This window comes from Mesoplodon bidens (assembly GCF_964165515.1).
Source record: "Mesoplodon bidens genome assembly, chromosome: 19".
In the NCBI taxonomy this organism is placed as follows: domain Eukaryota; kingdom Metazoa; phylum Chordata; class Mammalia; order Artiodactyla; family Ziphiidae; genus Mesoplodon; species Mesoplodon bidens.
In genome coordinates this window covers 19420708-19436841 of record NC_138179.1, presented here as the reverse complement: position 1 = coordinate 19436841, position 16134 = coordinate 19420708, and the positions used below count along the sequence as shown (strand labels likewise).

At 52.4% G+C, this 16134-nt stretch overlaps 2 protein-coding genes across 2 annotated transcripts in view; both read left to right on the top strand.

The window, feature by feature from the left end:
• Positions 1-10881, top strand: part of TEKT1 (tektin 1) — a 28814-nt gene extending 17933 nt beyond the window's left edge. The window contains exon 9 of the mRNA XM_081219254.1: positions 10635-10881. Coding sequence (XP_081075380.1) covers positions 10635-10754 — 120 coding nt within the window. The 3' untranslated portion in view covers positions 10755-10881. The remainder of the gene's footprint in view (positions 1-10634) is intronic.
• A 1827-nt stretch (positions 10882-12708) lies between these two features.
• On the top strand, positions 12709-15462 carry GGT6 (gamma-glutamyltransferase 6). Its single transcript, XM_081219251.1, is given in 4 exon segments — positions 12709-12957; positions 13539-13741; positions 14252-14384; positions 14386-15462. Coding segments are annotated over 4 exon segments (1356 nt in total). The 5' UTR covers positions 12709-12823; the 3' UTR covers positions 15272-15462.
• Positions 15463-16134: the final 672 nt, after the last annotated feature.

Below are 16134 nucleotides of genomic sequence, written 5' to 3'. Positions count from 1 at the left end.
GGACTCTTTAATCAATAGAAGTTGATAAAAGGCCAGACGAGAAATTCAGGCAAGGCTTTATTGGGCCTCATGCTGCAGCACAAGGGAGCGAAAACAAGTCACAGGTGCCCTTGCTTGAGGAGGGGCAGGCATTCAGATCCATTCAGACCTTAGTCTCGGGATTGCCAGCCTGGGAAAGAGGAAGGCGACGTTCCTGGGCTCAGTAGGTAAGCTTTTCCAGTAGGCCGTCCTGTCGCGCCACCGCGTGAAAAGGATTTCTGGCTTTTGTTTTCTTTGCTGAATGTAAACTGCATTTGGCGTCGGTTTTCTGACCAGTTAGTAATCATTCGTAGTGGTTTTTTTAATACTCAAGTGACAGTAAAAGAAAAGAAAAAAAATTCCTCCCATTCTCGCCACAGATTCAAGTTAGTGGCTAAGAGTTTGGGTTCTGGAGTCACACATAGCTCAGTTCAAGTTCTCCGGTCACACCCGCCTCCTAGGGCGCCTGTGGGTGAGATAACCCATGAGAAGCGCTTCACACAGAGCTTGTCCCGGCGGTGGTGGGCGGCAAGCAGAGAAGGGACAGTCCGGACGGTCTAGGGGTTCTGGGGCTTGGGGACCGCTTGGATATACAGGGCGAGGGAGGGAGAGGGGCCAAGGACGGCTCCCCGGTTTCTGGCTTGGGTATCAGGGTGAATCGGGGCACTTTTGATGAGAGGGAACTTGGGACGCAGAGGGCTGGGCAGTGAGGATGGGGGTCGGGGAGTGAAGGTGACAAGCTCACATGTTGAGGGCGAGGACCCTGTGGTGGGGAGGAAGGTCCAGCTGCAGCCAGAGGGCGGGGAGACATCTGCAGACAGGCGGCAGTGGAAGCCAAGCAACGCGTGGGAGTTTGAAGAGCTTGGAGGAGGGGTCTGGGCCTGAGCCCCAGAAGACACCAGTACTTCCCGGTTGAGTGAAGAACCGGACCAACAAGCAGGCTAAGAAAGAACCTCCGAGGGGCTGAAGGAAGCCAGGAAAGCGTAGCATCACAGGTGCCACAGTAGGAGAATGTTTGGAGGCCCTGGTGGTCAGTGTAGGCCAAGAAAGGAAAACATGCTCTAGATCTAGCAATTAGGCAGTCGCCAATGACACTTGGCCAAAGGCAATTTCAATAGAGTATTGGAGGAAGAAGTCAAGAAGTGTAGATGCTGATTTTTGAAAGATGCTTATCTTATATCAGGATGTCTTTGAAAAGAAAATTGGTAACCTCTGCTCTCTGCTGGTACACATTCTGCCTCAGGGACCAAGAGGCCGAGAGGTGGGAGCAGAAATAGGGAAACATTTCCTCTTTTATCACAGGTGAGCCGGCAGTCAACATCATAAGACGCCATGTTAATTTCTTTCAACTTGGCATGTGTCCTTGAAAAATCAGTGTGTCTTGGAAGTCATAAACATTGAAGCTGTGAGTGCAGACTTTGAAAGTATCTAGTCCAACTCAATCATTGTACATTTGGGAAAACTGAAGCCCAGAAAGGAAGTAGCAGAGTGCTAGACACAGCTGTCCTGCAACATTCACACCTATTGTTGTGTTTACCTTTACACATGAATTATGTGATGAAGTTATCACAGAGAACCAGATGCTGGGTTGGTTTGAGCCTCGTTGAAGAATTGTGGCCCTGGCATGTTCTGGAAATCCTGAAGACAATTTCTTTATGAACTATTTCCCATTGCATTCCTTAGGTCATAATTGGCACTTAAGTGGATGATCTCAATTAGGTACGAAGACTCTTTAATGGGGGGAGTTAGCATCCCTCAAATTTGAGCCAGTTAAAATTAAGGAAAGGATGGCTTTATGTTAACAGAGATTAACCTGTCAGTAGTAAGACAAAACAAAGAGCGCCTGTTTCTCAAGCTGGTACGCACCCTGTTCTCTCACAATCTCCTGATACCATAGGAAAATCCTTAGTATTTGAGCCCTTGAGGTCTATTCGTGGATAAGTGTCATCTGTGAGCATCATAGAGTGAAACGTGCTGGGTCCCTGAGGGCTAAATCTTTGGCAGGAGTTGATCACTCTAAGAATCTGCTTACATTTCTCAGACCCTTCTGGGGACGCCTCAAAAGTTTAGCTACTGGGTGGTGAGTTCCAGAAAAAGAGAACGTGTGAATGGGCAGAATGTCATGGGATCCCTGTGGTCTTTCAGCCCAACTCCCCAGTTTTATAGATGAGGAAACAGGTTCACAGGGAACTGGGGGAAAGCAAGCTACTTGCCTAAGGTCCCTGTAAAGGTTCAGGCAAGGCTGAACTCCTGGCCCCAAACTCAGGGCTGTTCTCTCTATGGCCTGAACTAACTCCCCAGCTCCCAAAACCTTCTTCTCTGAGAACTGCACGCCAACACACACAGGGAGGGCTCCACAACCATGTCCATATGATAGATATACCCTGCCCTCCCCAGCCAAACTGCTCAGCAACCCATCAGGGCTGGTCAGAGTCGGCCTCCTAGGAATCGGGATTTTGAAACAGAAACGCATAGAGGCAGGAAATAACTAGAGGATCTAGAGATCTAGAGAGGAGGGTCACTAACTCCTGTGGCCGCATCCCCAGAGCTCCCCTGGGTCCTCTCATGCAAAGAGGTGAACAACCAACTCTTTCCATGAGATGCCCCAGTATAGTCCCACTCTTGGCTTTAGTTCTCAGAAGTGTTTTGCTAAGCTTGCTCAGTTAAGAACCTTAACTAATATACCTTGAAGGAGGGCTTCCCTGGTGGCGCAGTGGTTGGGAGTCCGCCTGCCGATGCAGGGGACACGGGTTCGTGTCCTGGTCCGGGAAGATCCCACATGCCGCGGAGCGGCTGGGCCCGTGAGCCATGGCCGCTGAGCCTGCGCGTCCGGAGCCTGCGCTCCGCAACGGGAGAGGCCACAACAGTGAGAGGCCCGTGTACCACACACACACACACACAAAAATATATATATATATACCTTGAAGGAAAGCGTGAGTGGCCCTGCTGGGATCAGAGCCTGCGGGCGACACGCCTTCTGACTGTGCAGACGGCTCTAAGTAGGCAACAGGCTGGCCTCTTGCTTGTATTCAAATTCCTGCACAAATTCCCTTCTCAGAGACTGCCCCCCTCAACTCAATTCAGCCGGAACCACCGTATTTGCACCATCCAGCCCTGCTCCTCCACATGCCCCGCCCTGGTTGGCTGGGTCAGCAGTGAGTGCTAACGGAAGGTGGGCCAATGAGCCCCTCTCCTGAGGAATTTGGTCTTAGGACCAGGAGATTTCAGTTCCATCCGGCTGCTCTCTAGATGTAGGCTTTGGAGGGTGGGTGACAGCTGCTGTCTATACTGTGGATGGGAAACAGCCAGTTTGCAACTAGAGAAAACGTAGAAGCTGATGCACCAAGAGAAAGAGAGAAGAAAGTGCTCCCTGCAGCCCTCCTTTTCTGGGCTCCAGGCAATTTCTGAGGCCCTAGGTTTCTGTGAGACACTCAGGCATCCTTACACTGCTCATTGATGCCCAGTGGTTTTTCTGTGGCTGCCACCCAGGAGAGCTGGAACTCTCACAGGCCATACCACTCAGCTGGATAAGTGGGCGGAGAAGGCTGGGTAATTAAGGGAGTTACCCTTGAGTGGGATCTTGATGAAGGAATAGATGTTTGTCGGGTGGAAAGGTGGGGCAGGGGTGGATTCCAGGCAGTGGCACGGCACACACAAACGCAAGGGGTCTCAGAGCTGAATATATTTCCCGAGGAATTGTGTGTAGGTCTCTATAAAGGATGCTACAATCGCAAAACCAAAAGGACCTATTATATAGCCTTGCAAGACAGGTCTACCATTGGTAATGCCAACAATTATGACAACTGTTAACGTGTTGAGTGCTTATAATGAGTTTCTTATGCAAACTGTTACTATCCTCGTTTTATAGGTGGGGAAACTGAGGCTTGAAGGGGGTCACACAGAATTCAGACCCAAGCAGGCTAACTCTAGCACACGTGCTCCTGAAACCATTATGCCCCATCATTTAGTAGCAAGGAGAGATTTTTTAGATGGAGTGATTCAGTCCCAGATTTAGAGACTGAGCTTAAGTTTCCCAAATCAGACCTGAGAGATTAATACCTTAATTGATCTTGGGAAGTCTGTTTCCTGTGATGACCTAAACTCTACTCTTTGCCTCTAAGTTTGTTTTTGTTTTGTTTTGTTTTTTTGCGGTACGCGGGCCTCTCACCGCTGTGGCCTCTCCTGTTGAGGAGCACAGGCTCCGGACGCGCAGGCTCAGCAGCCATGGCTCACGGGCCCAGCCGCTCCGCAGCATGTGGGATCCTCCCAGACTGGGGCACGAACCCGTGTCCCCTGCATCAGCAGGTGGACTCTCAACAACTGCGCCACCAGGGAAGCCCACCTCTAACTTTGGAAGGGGGTTGGTGACCTCAGGTCCAAGGTGAATAATGCCCAAAGTGATCTTCTGTGTTGAGGAACCACAGCCAGGGACTCAGTTTCCCAAATGTGGAAGAGTTAGGAAAATTATGAAATCAATCATTGCCTTCTAGATCTCCTAACCACCTGCATCTGAGACTACTTGTTGAACTTGTTGGCCTTTGGGGACACATCCTGTCAGTAAAGGGCTGGGGCCCCTGTACAGCCCCTGGACTTCGTGCTCCAGGATGATCAGCTACGCACGGTGCCCCAAGGCGGAGCACACAGGCTGCCTAACCCAACAGCCATGCCCAGCCCCCAGCCTCTCCCTCACTCTCCTCCCTTACAGAGGATCCATGAACTACGTTTCCAGCCACCCTTGCAGCTGGCGGGGGTGGCTGTGTGACTCAGTTCTGGCCACAGAGGCAAAAGCAGAAATCGGCTGGGGGCTTCCAACGAGAACTTCCACCACTGGTGCTGGCCCTTCCTCCCCTCCTTCCTGCCAGGACAACGGCTGAGGTGTTTCAAACAGCCCCTGGATACCATGGGGAAAGACCAGGAAGGGCACATAGATAACGAGCCCCAAAGCAAAAGCAGCAGCCAATTAACTCTAAACTAGTGAGAAAAATAAGCCCTTATTTGTCCAAGCCATTGTTGGATGCACTGACACTTAGACCAGAATGTAGCCTGACTGGTAACCCCGTCTCAGAGCTAGAGTGTGGACCCAGAGACCTATCAGCTAGTGCAGGGTTTTAGTTTCTGTTTCTGTCTCTCTCTCTCTGTATCTCTGTCTCTCTCAACTGTTAGCCCCAGAAAACAGTGCCCCTTGTCTATACCACCAGGGTGGGTTGAGGAAAGATCTGTTCCCTCCCCTTCTGCAGTGGAAGAGAGAGGCAGGAGACAGGCACTCGTTATTATTAGCCTGTCATATATCAATAAAAGGGCTATAGATAACCCCTGTGTTGTGTGTTGACCCCTATGGTGTTTACTTCATAGCAGGCTGGGATCCATTAGCTCAAAAGCTCCCCCTCTGGGGGCCAAACTCAAATTTGTACACATCCAGTTGCTTTAAATATAGCCCTAATGAGCATATTTTCAGCCCCTTAGCACCTGCCTGCTTTACACACCCTGCAAAACTTCACCCAACATCTGCCAGCCATAGATAAGACAAACCCCAGAGCTACAAAAGACCCCAAGCCACTGCTGCCCTTTAGAGTTGTCTGACCCAGAGACCTACCTAGACACATAAACCCCCTCTTGGAGTCCCTTCTCCCCCAGGAGGTCCCTTGCCCTCTTCCCTTTCAGGGGGTGGCCCAGCACTGCTATCCCTAGAACATCTCCCGCTATGGGGGACTTCCCTTGACCGCAGTCCTGTCCCAGAGCCACGCTCATACAGCTCATTGTGTGCCACTACCATCTAGTGGTCATGAGTTTTTTGTTTTGTTTTGTTTTGTTTTGCTTGATCAGTCCCAAATATTTGATCTTACCACCACTTCTCACTAGGACTCCACACGATGAGGGGTGGGGAGGAATCATTCCCCAGTAGAAAATCTGTATGCTATTGGGAAGGAGTGAAGAGAGAAGGCATTCGAAAACATGACAGACCCACTACAGGAAGTAACGCCAAAGATATATGAGGCGCTCAGCACCAGGAGAAGACCGGTACCCAGAGGCAACTGGAACACTTTTGACAAAGATTAAAGCAGTGAATAAAGAACTAGATGCTGCCAGGAAAGGGGCAACGGAGGTGCTTCCTGATTCAGGCTTTCTTGCTTTAGAAATATTCAGAAAAGAAATTGACCAAGTAATGACCTCTTACCGGAGCTGAACTTCCCCAATTCTAAGTCTGGCTCTAAGACATACTCTTCCTCTACTGGCAAGGGGCACACATGTGGCCTAAGCTCAGCCAGTGAGATAACTGACCTCACGTCTGTTCTTCTGCGTGAGTGACTTCAGTATTTGGAGATGAGAATCCTGGTTCTATCAAGAGACACGTCCCTGGTCCCCACTTCAAGCTGTGTAGGATGTTTGCTGCCCTCCAGGGACTCCTAGAGGTATGTGCCTCAGTCAGTGTCACTAGTTGTAAGCAAAAGACATACTTCTGCCTGAATTAAATAGAAAATAAATTTATGAAAGGTCTGTGGGCACAGAAAGTGGTTGGGTGACGTGGGGAGCTGTTCAAGAACTGCCTCAGAGGCTAGGCATCCAGATCTAATGCTCAAAATCATGGGGGAGAAATGTCTGGTGAAGGCACCACTGTTTCCATCTCATCTGGGCACCAGATGCCCCAGCTTGTATCCCTGACACTGAACACTAGAAGCTGTGCTGCCATCCTTTTGAGGCTAGAAGAAGGTGAAGGTGTACTGCCATGCCTACCAGGTAAAAACAAAAGACTTCTGGATTCTCTGCTTATTGGGGTAGAGAATAGAGCATTTGCCAGAGGCTGTGTTCATTTTCCTCAATAAAGAAATACCTGGAATAGCAGCTGCAATTTGACTTAACTCTTGTTACTACATCTACTGTAATTTCCCAAGACCCATCTGTCTTCTGCATTATACAAACCACTGAATTAAGTTGAAATAGGAATCAGTACCCCTCCATTTTTCAAGTCTTTAATGGTAGCATTCATCTTTGCAATTCTTCCAGTATTGATTTGAGTATTCTGCTTATAGAGGGAGCATTGAAGAGGGAGGCTTCCACTTGGCTCTTACCACAATAGAGGCTCTTACTCTATGAATCTGAGAAATAATGTAAAGATTATGGTAGTTGCAGAGTATATTATTCCAACTGTGTACTGAGAAAGTGTGGAAATAGCTACAGAATGAGTGAAGAATTCCACCAGCTCTATCTTGGTCAGATTTCCCTTTAACTGTCATAAGTCCTCATTTTAACAGGTGGACCACAGCAATAACGATTTAGGTGTTATTAGCTCAGAGCCAGCATCTAATAATCCCTGAAAGATAAAGGTATTTGTCTTTCCCAAGTGTACAGTTATCTTAGCAAGTGGCATACACCCATTCTAACACTGCCTCCTCTGTCTGTTGAGGCTGTTCCTGACTTGCTCAGAAACTCTTTTTGGTGACATCTGCAACTATAATCACCGGGGCTGATTTTCGTAATTTTTTTTTTAATACCAATATTCTGGTCACATCACAGAGTCACCTTGCAAGGAAAAGCCAATTCTTCCACCCCTACCACACTTCACTGCCTCCAAATTTATAATCAGAGTCAAATCTCAGCATGTCCCAGGGTCCAATTATAAAGTCCTGTGCACATGTGCATGCTCACACACAGCAGGTCTGAGCCAGAGATGATGAGCAGGAAAGTCAGCTTGAGGGGACTGGAGAAAAGCTGACTGCTGGGCCCATATCCTTCCTTGCCTCTTTTTGTAGGAGCAGCCTGGGCTGCTGGAGGACAACCAACCTCTGGCTGTTCCCAGACTCCTCACCACCCTCCCCCAGCACAGAAGAGATACCCAGTGAATGCCTGGTAAATGCACCTATGAGGGTATTAGTAGAAGCAGCAATTCTCAATTCTCAAACCTGGCTACACATTAGAATCACCTGAGGAGCTTTAAAAACTATCCTGATAACTGAGGCTCACTTCCAGAGATACTGACTCCATTGGTGTGGGACTGGAGAGTGGGGGGGGGATTAGCACATTGGTATTTTTTTTTAAGTCCCTGGAAATGATTCCAGTTGCAGAAATCACTGAACTAGCGGGCTAGATAAGGCAGTGGTTCTCAACCTTGGCTGCACGTTGAAAACACCTGGAAAGCGTTTTAAAAAACTGATGAGGGCCTTCCCTGGTGGCGCAGTGGTTAAGAACCTGCTTGCCAATGCAGGGGACACAGGTTCGAGCCCTGGTCCGGGAAGATCCCACATGCTGTGGAGCAACTAAGCCCACGCACCACAACTACTGAGCCTGCGCTCTACAGTCCGTGAGCCACAACTACTGAAGCCTGCGTGCCACAGCTACTGAAGCCTGTGCACCTAGAGCCTGTGCTCCACAACAAGAGAAGCCACCACAATGAGAAGCCCGTGCACCGCAACCAAGAGTAGCCCCCGCTCACCGCAACTGGAAAAAGCCCGTGCACAGCAACAAAGACCCAAGGCAACCAAAAATAAATAATAAATTAATTAATTTAAAAAAACTGATGAATCTCCAACCTAAAGAGTTTGATCTAATTTTTTAAATGGTCTGCCTGGGTATTAGGAGCTTTTAAAGCTTACAGGTGATTCTAATGTGCAGAACCATTAAGATAAAGTTGAGAACTTTTAAGAGAATGAAATCATCAACATAGTCATTGTTTTGTAATAACTTTAAATGGAATATAACCTATAAAAATATTGAATCACTATGTTGTACACCTGAAACTAGTATAATATTGGAAATCATCTATACTTTAATAAAAAACTTTACAAATATGGAATTCCCTGGCAGTCCAGTGGTTAGGGCCTGGGTTCAATCCCCAGTTGGAGAACTAAGATCCCACAAGCCGCATAGTGTGGCCAAAAATAATAATAATTAAAAAAGAAATGATGATGGGCTTCCCTGGTGGCGCAGTGGTTGAGAGTCCGCCTGCTGATGCAGGGGACACGGGTTCGTGCCCCGGTCTGGGAGGATCCCACGTGCCGCGGAGCGGCTGGGCCCGTGGGCCGTGGCCGCTGGGCCTGCGCGTCCGGAGCCTGTGCTCCGCAACGGGAGAGGTCACAGCGGTGAGAGGCCCGCGTACCGCAAAAAAAAAGAAATGATGAAGGCATGAATCAACCTATGGTCCTACACCTTACACTCAGAGACACCTGTGCGTGCGTGCGTGTGTGTGTGTGTGTGTAGTTGCAGGGATGAGGCTTATCCATTATCATCTTAGCATTGTAGATTGAGGCTCTGTGGTCAGGCCACTCAAGATGTCTTCTCTTGCTCTCTGTACATCCCCTGCTTGACCAGTCCCTGCTTAACCTACCCCCTACTCACGTGACTACCCAATCCTCTCAATCATAGGGCTTAATCAGTAACTACCTACATACTTGCCCCCTGCCCCAGCCGCTGGTTTCCCTGGTAACTGATGAGTCAACCTGACGTCAATTCCCCCTATAAAAGGTAGCCTCCTTCTTCCCTGGGTAACGAAGCTTGTTGTGTCCTTCCCGCCCGCCGTCCGCCCGCCCGCCCGCCCGCCGTCCGCTATCCATGGTGGGGTGCCCCTCCAGGACTTTGCTTCAGACTTGTAAGATTCCCTACCCAATAAATCATTTTTTTTAATTTTTTTGTGGTACGCAGGCCTCTCACTGTTGTGGCATCTCCCGTTGTGGAGCACAGGCTCCGGACGTGCAGGCTCAGCGGCCATGGCTCACGGGCCCAGCTGTTCTGCGGCATGTGGGATCTTCCCGGACTGGCACACGAACTCGTGTCCCCTGCAACGGCAGGCGGACTCTCAACCACTGCACCACCAGGGAAGCCCCCCAATAAATCATTGACATGTCTGTCACTGTCTCTGGGCTCTTTCTTTGGTCTCATAGGTGGGTAATTGCAAGGCTTGTAGACCGGACTAGACCCAGGTTTCTGGAAGCCAGTTCCATTCCCAACTCTCACTGAAATGATTGGCACCATTTGCCCCTTGGCCTGACCACTATTCACCCCTGAAGCCTGTCTGGTATCTAACTGGAGCTTAGCTAATAGGCATCTCCAGAGGTGTGGGGCAGTGCTGTCCAGGCCCAGGGCTATGGGAATGAGAAAGACCACACAGGGAAAGGTCCCCCAGACCCAGTCAGTGGAGGTCTTGGTCCCCAAGAGTTTGCCAGGGCATAGTTCTAAGGACAGAGGAATGTTGGCTGGACAGGTGCCAAAGAATGTCTGCTGGACAAAGGGAGCCAGTGCTAGGAGCGCAGAGGCCAGTCTGAGGATGCGGCATATAGACACACAAGGTTCCCAGCTGTGTTTTCTTAGGAGGGAAGGCCTGACCTTCATTCTGACACTATAACCTTTCCACGTTGTATTAACAGGAAGTGAAATCAAATTACTTTATGAAATGAACACAGATGGTAATTGTGACCCTCCCACACCCAAGCCATGGCAAAATAAAAAGTTGGCCACCCTATGCTGCTATCTCCAATTGGTTGGTAGGTTATTGGTCCAAGAAATCAGAAAATCTAGAAACTGAAGGTTTTTCTGGCGGGTTGGGGATGGAAACCAGCTTGTAGTGGGCTGAGGGGGAAACACTGGGAGACAAGGAAGTGGTAACAGCAGGTGTGTATCTTTTGTAGATCAGTGCTCATTCAAGACTGGCCGCAGCAGCATCACCTGGGGGTTCCGAAAGCAAATTTCTGGTCCCTACCCCAGACCTACGAAGTCAGAACCTCTGGGAACGGAGCCCAGCAATCTGATTTTAAGAACTCCCAATGCACACCAAAGTTGGCCTCTTCACAAGCAGGTAAAGTGGTTGAGAGAAAGAAGTGGCTGGAGAGCCGAGTGAGATGAAAGGATGATTTTTGTGGCTGTGGTTTTAATGGAGAAAATACTCCAGCTTTTTAAAAAACTTTTTATTGAAATGCAATATACCTCCAGAAAAGTGCCCGTGTCACAAATGTACAGCTGGATGCACTTTCACAATCAGGAACCCACGCAATCAACCTCAGATTGAGAAACAACAATCACCAAGCATCCCAGAAGCCCTCTCTGCCTCCTCCCGACCTGTAATGGCAGAAACTAGTCTCACCTGTTCGTGTACTTGATACAGATGGAAGCAAATGGGATGTGCTCTTTCGTCCCTGGCTTCTTTCAGTCGTCGTGTCTTTGTAAGATCCATCTGTATCATTGCATACAATTGTAGACCCCTCATTCTCACCGCTGCAGAGTATTGCACTGTGTGACTACAATCATGCTACTGATAATGGGGGTGTAAGCTTTCCAATGTGGGGCTGTTCCAACTAGTGCAGCTATGAACATTCTAGTACATGTCTGTTGGGTACATACCAAGGAGAGGAATTTCTGGAGACTCGACACTTTTTTTTTTTTTTTTTTTTTTTTTTTTTTTGCTGTACGCGGGCCTCTCGCTGTTGTGGCCTCTCCCGTTGCGGAGCACAGGCTCCGGACGCGCAGGCTCAGCAGCCATGGCTCACGGGCCCAGCCGCTCCGCGGCATGTGGGATCTTCCCGGACTGGGGCACGAACCCGTGTCCCCTGCATCAGCAGGCGGACTCTCAACCACTGTGCCACCAGGGAAGCCCTGGAGACTCGACACTTTTTTTTTTTTTTTTTTTTTTTTTTGCTGTACGCGGGCCTCTCACTGCCGTGGCCTCTCCCGTTGCGGAGCACAGGCTCCGGACACACAGGCTCCGCGGCCATGGCTCGCGGGCCCAGCCGCAGCGCGGCACGTGGGATCTTCCGGGATAGGGGCACGAACCCGTGTCCCCTGCATCGGCAGGCGGACTCTCAACCACCGCGCCACCAGGGAAGCCCCAGAGACTCGACACTTTTAAGTGTTGCTGAGAAGGAACCAGCAGAGAAGATGTGAAGCTACAGGAGAGAAGGGGTCAATGAGTGAGGTCCCTGGGGAAGCAGGAGGTAAGTGGGAGAGGTCGGGGCCAGAACCAGAGGCAGGGAATAGGCTTTTCCATTGGAGCGGGGTGGAAGGTGGGTTTGTAGTTGGGGGTGGATATAGAGGGCTCTTTGTGTTGGCTTTGATTTGTTATGTGAAGTGGGAGGACAGATGGTCTGCTGAGAGTACAGTGGAGGGTTTGGGGCGCTCATAGTAGAACGTGGTCAGCAGAGAGATGACTGGAGAACAGATAAGACTGCAGCACTCTTTGGAGTTCTGTGATTTTCCCACAGAACTGCTTGAAGTGAAACCCAGAGTGAAGGAATATGGAAACACCTGGTTTCCAGGCTGCAGCTCCCCAAGAGCCCTATGGCGCCACCTGCTGGATAAGGGCCGCATGACGTGCCCAGGGAGGTAGGTACCTTCACCACGCAAGTTGCTCCCCAGATAGGGAAACCCAGACCCCTGGGTGGCCTCAGGCTGAGCCTTGACCCAAGCCAGAGACCAGAAACCCCCATACTAGAAACTAGTTACACGCTGAGCCCTGATCCAAGCCAATGTACTGCAGTTCTCACTCAAGCTTCCCGTCCCTAGATTAGAGCCTTAACAGGACCAGATCCAAAGGCTGTATCCCGTAAAGGGAGGGGCCTGCGGGTGCCCTGGGTCTCAGGGGCTGTGGCCCTAGGACTGGGCTTCTCCTTCCCCTGACGGGGTCCCCTGCCACAAGAGCCCCTCAGGCCCTGTGCCGTAGTGGGGCAGGCTCACTCACAGCCTCCCTGGCCCCGTGCCCTGCCCAGACCTGTTCTAGATTCCATACCACCCTTCCCCAAGGGTGCCTCCACCTCCTACCCACCGGCTCAGGCTCGGGCAGGGCCTCCCAAGACTCAGCCTGGAAGGTGGGCAGGCACCGTGGGCCATGGAACCCACAGCAGGGCCTGTGCTCTACCAGAAGCTGCTGGTCTGGGAACCAAGCTTGGAATCTGAGGAGGAAGAGGGGGAGATATTGGAGCAGCTCATTCCAGATCTCTCGGGGCCCCAGGACTCCTCTGGGTGAGTCAGGGAGGGGTCTGGGCACCCAGCAACTCAGGACTGAGGCTGGCAAGTCCCTCCCTCTGGAGCCCCTAAGGAGCGCCAGACAACCCCCTGCTTGGCCAGCTCTAGGAAACTTCTGGTTGAGTGGGGGGACCCCCGGCTGCAGCCCCAGGCCTGGCCTGTGCCAGTCAATCCAAGGTCTGTGCGTCTGAAGGAACACTGATATCAAGTCAGCCCTGCCGGCTGCTCTGCCAAAGGCTCCCAGCTCCCACCCCCTGGTGCACGAGGCACCTGCTGGGTAGGTTGGTCCTGGCTACACCTGGCCAGGCCCTGCTCCTTAAGCTTGCCAAGCCCCCTTCAGGCGTCCCTCCGGACTGGCTGGACCTACCTCTCCAACCTCCTCTCCAGAGAATCAGTTTCCCCTCAAGCTCTTTCCCATTTCTGTGTCTCCAGACATGCTGTGTCTTCTGCCAGGAGGCCCTTTCTCCTCAGCAAACTTATACTCCTCCTGCAAGCAAGACCAAACCTTTTGGGAATTGTTTGCTGGGTTCTTGGGCGTCTGCCTGCCTGGTCCTGGCTCGGGACATCCCTCTCTGCAGGAACAAGGCTGGCAGTCTGCCCAGGGCCTGGGCCCAACTGGTGGCTGCCCTGCTGCTGCTGGCCGTTGGCTTCTCCCTGGCCGTGAGGCAACTCCACAGCAGCGGTGCCTCTCTAGGAACCTTGGGCTCTGGGGCCCCTCCAGCCAGTGGGCACTCCCACAGGCCTGGCGTGTACCACCGTGGCGGCATCGTCAGCCCTACAGGTCAGTGCTAGGAGCAGCTCGGGGGAGGAAAGGGGCCGGGGTCACAGGTCCCAGTCCCAAGACAGTCCCTTTCTTGCAACCACGTGCTCCCACCTGGGTCGAGAGCTGTTTGCCGGGGGCAACGTCGTGGATGCTGGAGTTGGAGCAGCTTTGTGTCTGGCGGTGCATCCTCATGCCCCAGGGCTAGGTCAGTGACCCACAACCCCAGCCAGCGACCCCAACCCTGGGCATGGTCAGTAACTTGGAACTCAGTCAGTGGCCCTTAGCCTTCAAGGCTGGCTGGTGAGTAGGACGTAGGACTTGGGCAGTAGCCCCAACTCTAGGCTGCGACCCTTGATCCCAGATCAGTATGATCTTGACCTCAGGCCTGGTTATTGATGCCTGTCTCCAGGCCTAGTCAGTAACCACTAACCCCAGGCTAAGTCAGTGACCCTTCACCTGGGACTACTGAGTGCCCCTGACACCAGTCAGTGCCCCGGACCCCTGTGTGACCCCTTTGTCTCCTCCCAGGTGCCATGTTCTGGGGCCTCTTCCATAGTAGCTCCTCAGGCAACTCTACCGCCCTGACGTCAGGCCCAGTCCAGACCCTGGCCCCCGGCCTGGGGCTACCCTCGGCTCTGCCTGCCCTGCATTTGCTACACATGTTTTGGCCGCCTGCCCTGGCCACACCTGCTGGTAGGCCCCACTATGCTGGCTCAAGAGGGCTTTCTGGTAGACACATCCCTAGCCAGGGCTCTGGCAGCCCAGGGCACAAAGGGCCTCTGTCCCCTACTTTGCCACACTGATGGGACTCCCCTGGGCCCTGGGGCCCGAGCCACCAACCCCAAACTGGTAGCTGTGCTCCACCGGGCTGCACTTGCCCCCGCCCCAGACCTTACTGGGGATGCTCTACTGAGTCTGCTGGTCGGAGACCTGGGGCTGGAGGGCCCCTCAGCTAGGCCCATACCCACCTTGGAGCCAGCACTGCAGCTACCTGTGCCCCAGGGCATCCTGTTCACCACCCCCAGCCCCTCAGCTGGCCCGGAACTCCTGGAAGTGCTGGAGGCAGCTCTACAGTCCAGGGGGTGCAGCCCTGCCCCCTGCCCAGCACCCCTACAAGCTGCTGTCAGCCCCGGGAGCAGTGTCCTGGCCACCGTGGACAGCAGCGGCTCTGTGCTCCTTCTCACCTCCTCGCTCAACAGTTCCTTCGGCTCTGGACGCCTGTCCCCAAGCGCCAGGGTTCTACTCAGCAACCTGGTGGCCGAGTCTGCAAACAGTGCCTGGGCCTGTCCCCTCATCCTTCTTGACAGCTCAGATGACACAGAGGCCGGCGTGTTGGGGCTCGTGCCTTCAGGGACCCCTGCAGCTGCCAGAGTCGTGACTCACACACTGCTCAGCCACTTGGCTGGGCCCCAAACCCAGGCCCAGCAAGGACCAACAGAGAGCCCCGGAGCTTGTGGCCGAGGGACCCTGCTTCAGGTGACAGCCCATGCAGAGCACGCCCATGTCTCCAGTGTCCCCAGTGGCTGCTGCTCCTTTCAGGGGTTTTAAGGTGGGGCGGTGCCTGGCAGGGTGGGTGGGAGTAGGGGTCTCAAGCCTGGAGGCCAGGGCAGAGCAGGCCCAGCAGCAATGGAGTACATGAAGAGTGTGCATCAATCATGTGCCCACTGCTGGCTTAGGCCCTCAACTTCTGGCCTGATCAGTCGCCTGGACTTGAGTTTTTTCAGCTAAGGAACCTGAGGACAATGAGGAAAGAACACCAGGGCCTAGGGACAGCCCTGAGTTCAGATCCAGCTCTGGGAAGGACAGGTGGGAAAAAGCCACGCCCCTCCCTAAGCTCTGGGCCTCTGGGCAGGGCAGGCAGGGCAGGCAGGTCCTGGCGCACTGGTGGCATCTCTGTGCTCCCCTTCAGGCCACGCTCCGCTGATCTCCCTCATCTGGGCTGGAAACAAAGATCAAGCCTCCTGGACGCCACGTGCCATTCCTACTTCTTGGTTACTTTCGTATCAGCCTTTTAGGCACCTGGTGTCTGGGCTTCGCCCATGGGCAACACAGGACACCCCTACCCAGGGACACAGAGCCGGGCTGGTGTTTTTCTGCTCACCTTCTGACTCCTGGGGCACCACACGTATCAAGGTAAACCACTTATTCTCACTTTCTGAAACAGCAGAGCAAGGAAGGGGTTGAGAGGATGAGTAGTTGGGTGTCTCAGGGGATACAAAAGGGGCTGGAGCTGCGTGTGTGGAATTTCAAGGCCAGGGCTGGCCCTCACCTCCCCGCTTCCCAGAGCGCCAGGGTCTCTGAACGACAATCCTTCAGAGACAGGTTCTCAAGCCAAGAAACAGGGGTGGCCAGTCGCACTCCTCAGCCGCACTGTAAAGAGGTATCTCTGATTTAAAGAACTCAATCCCACC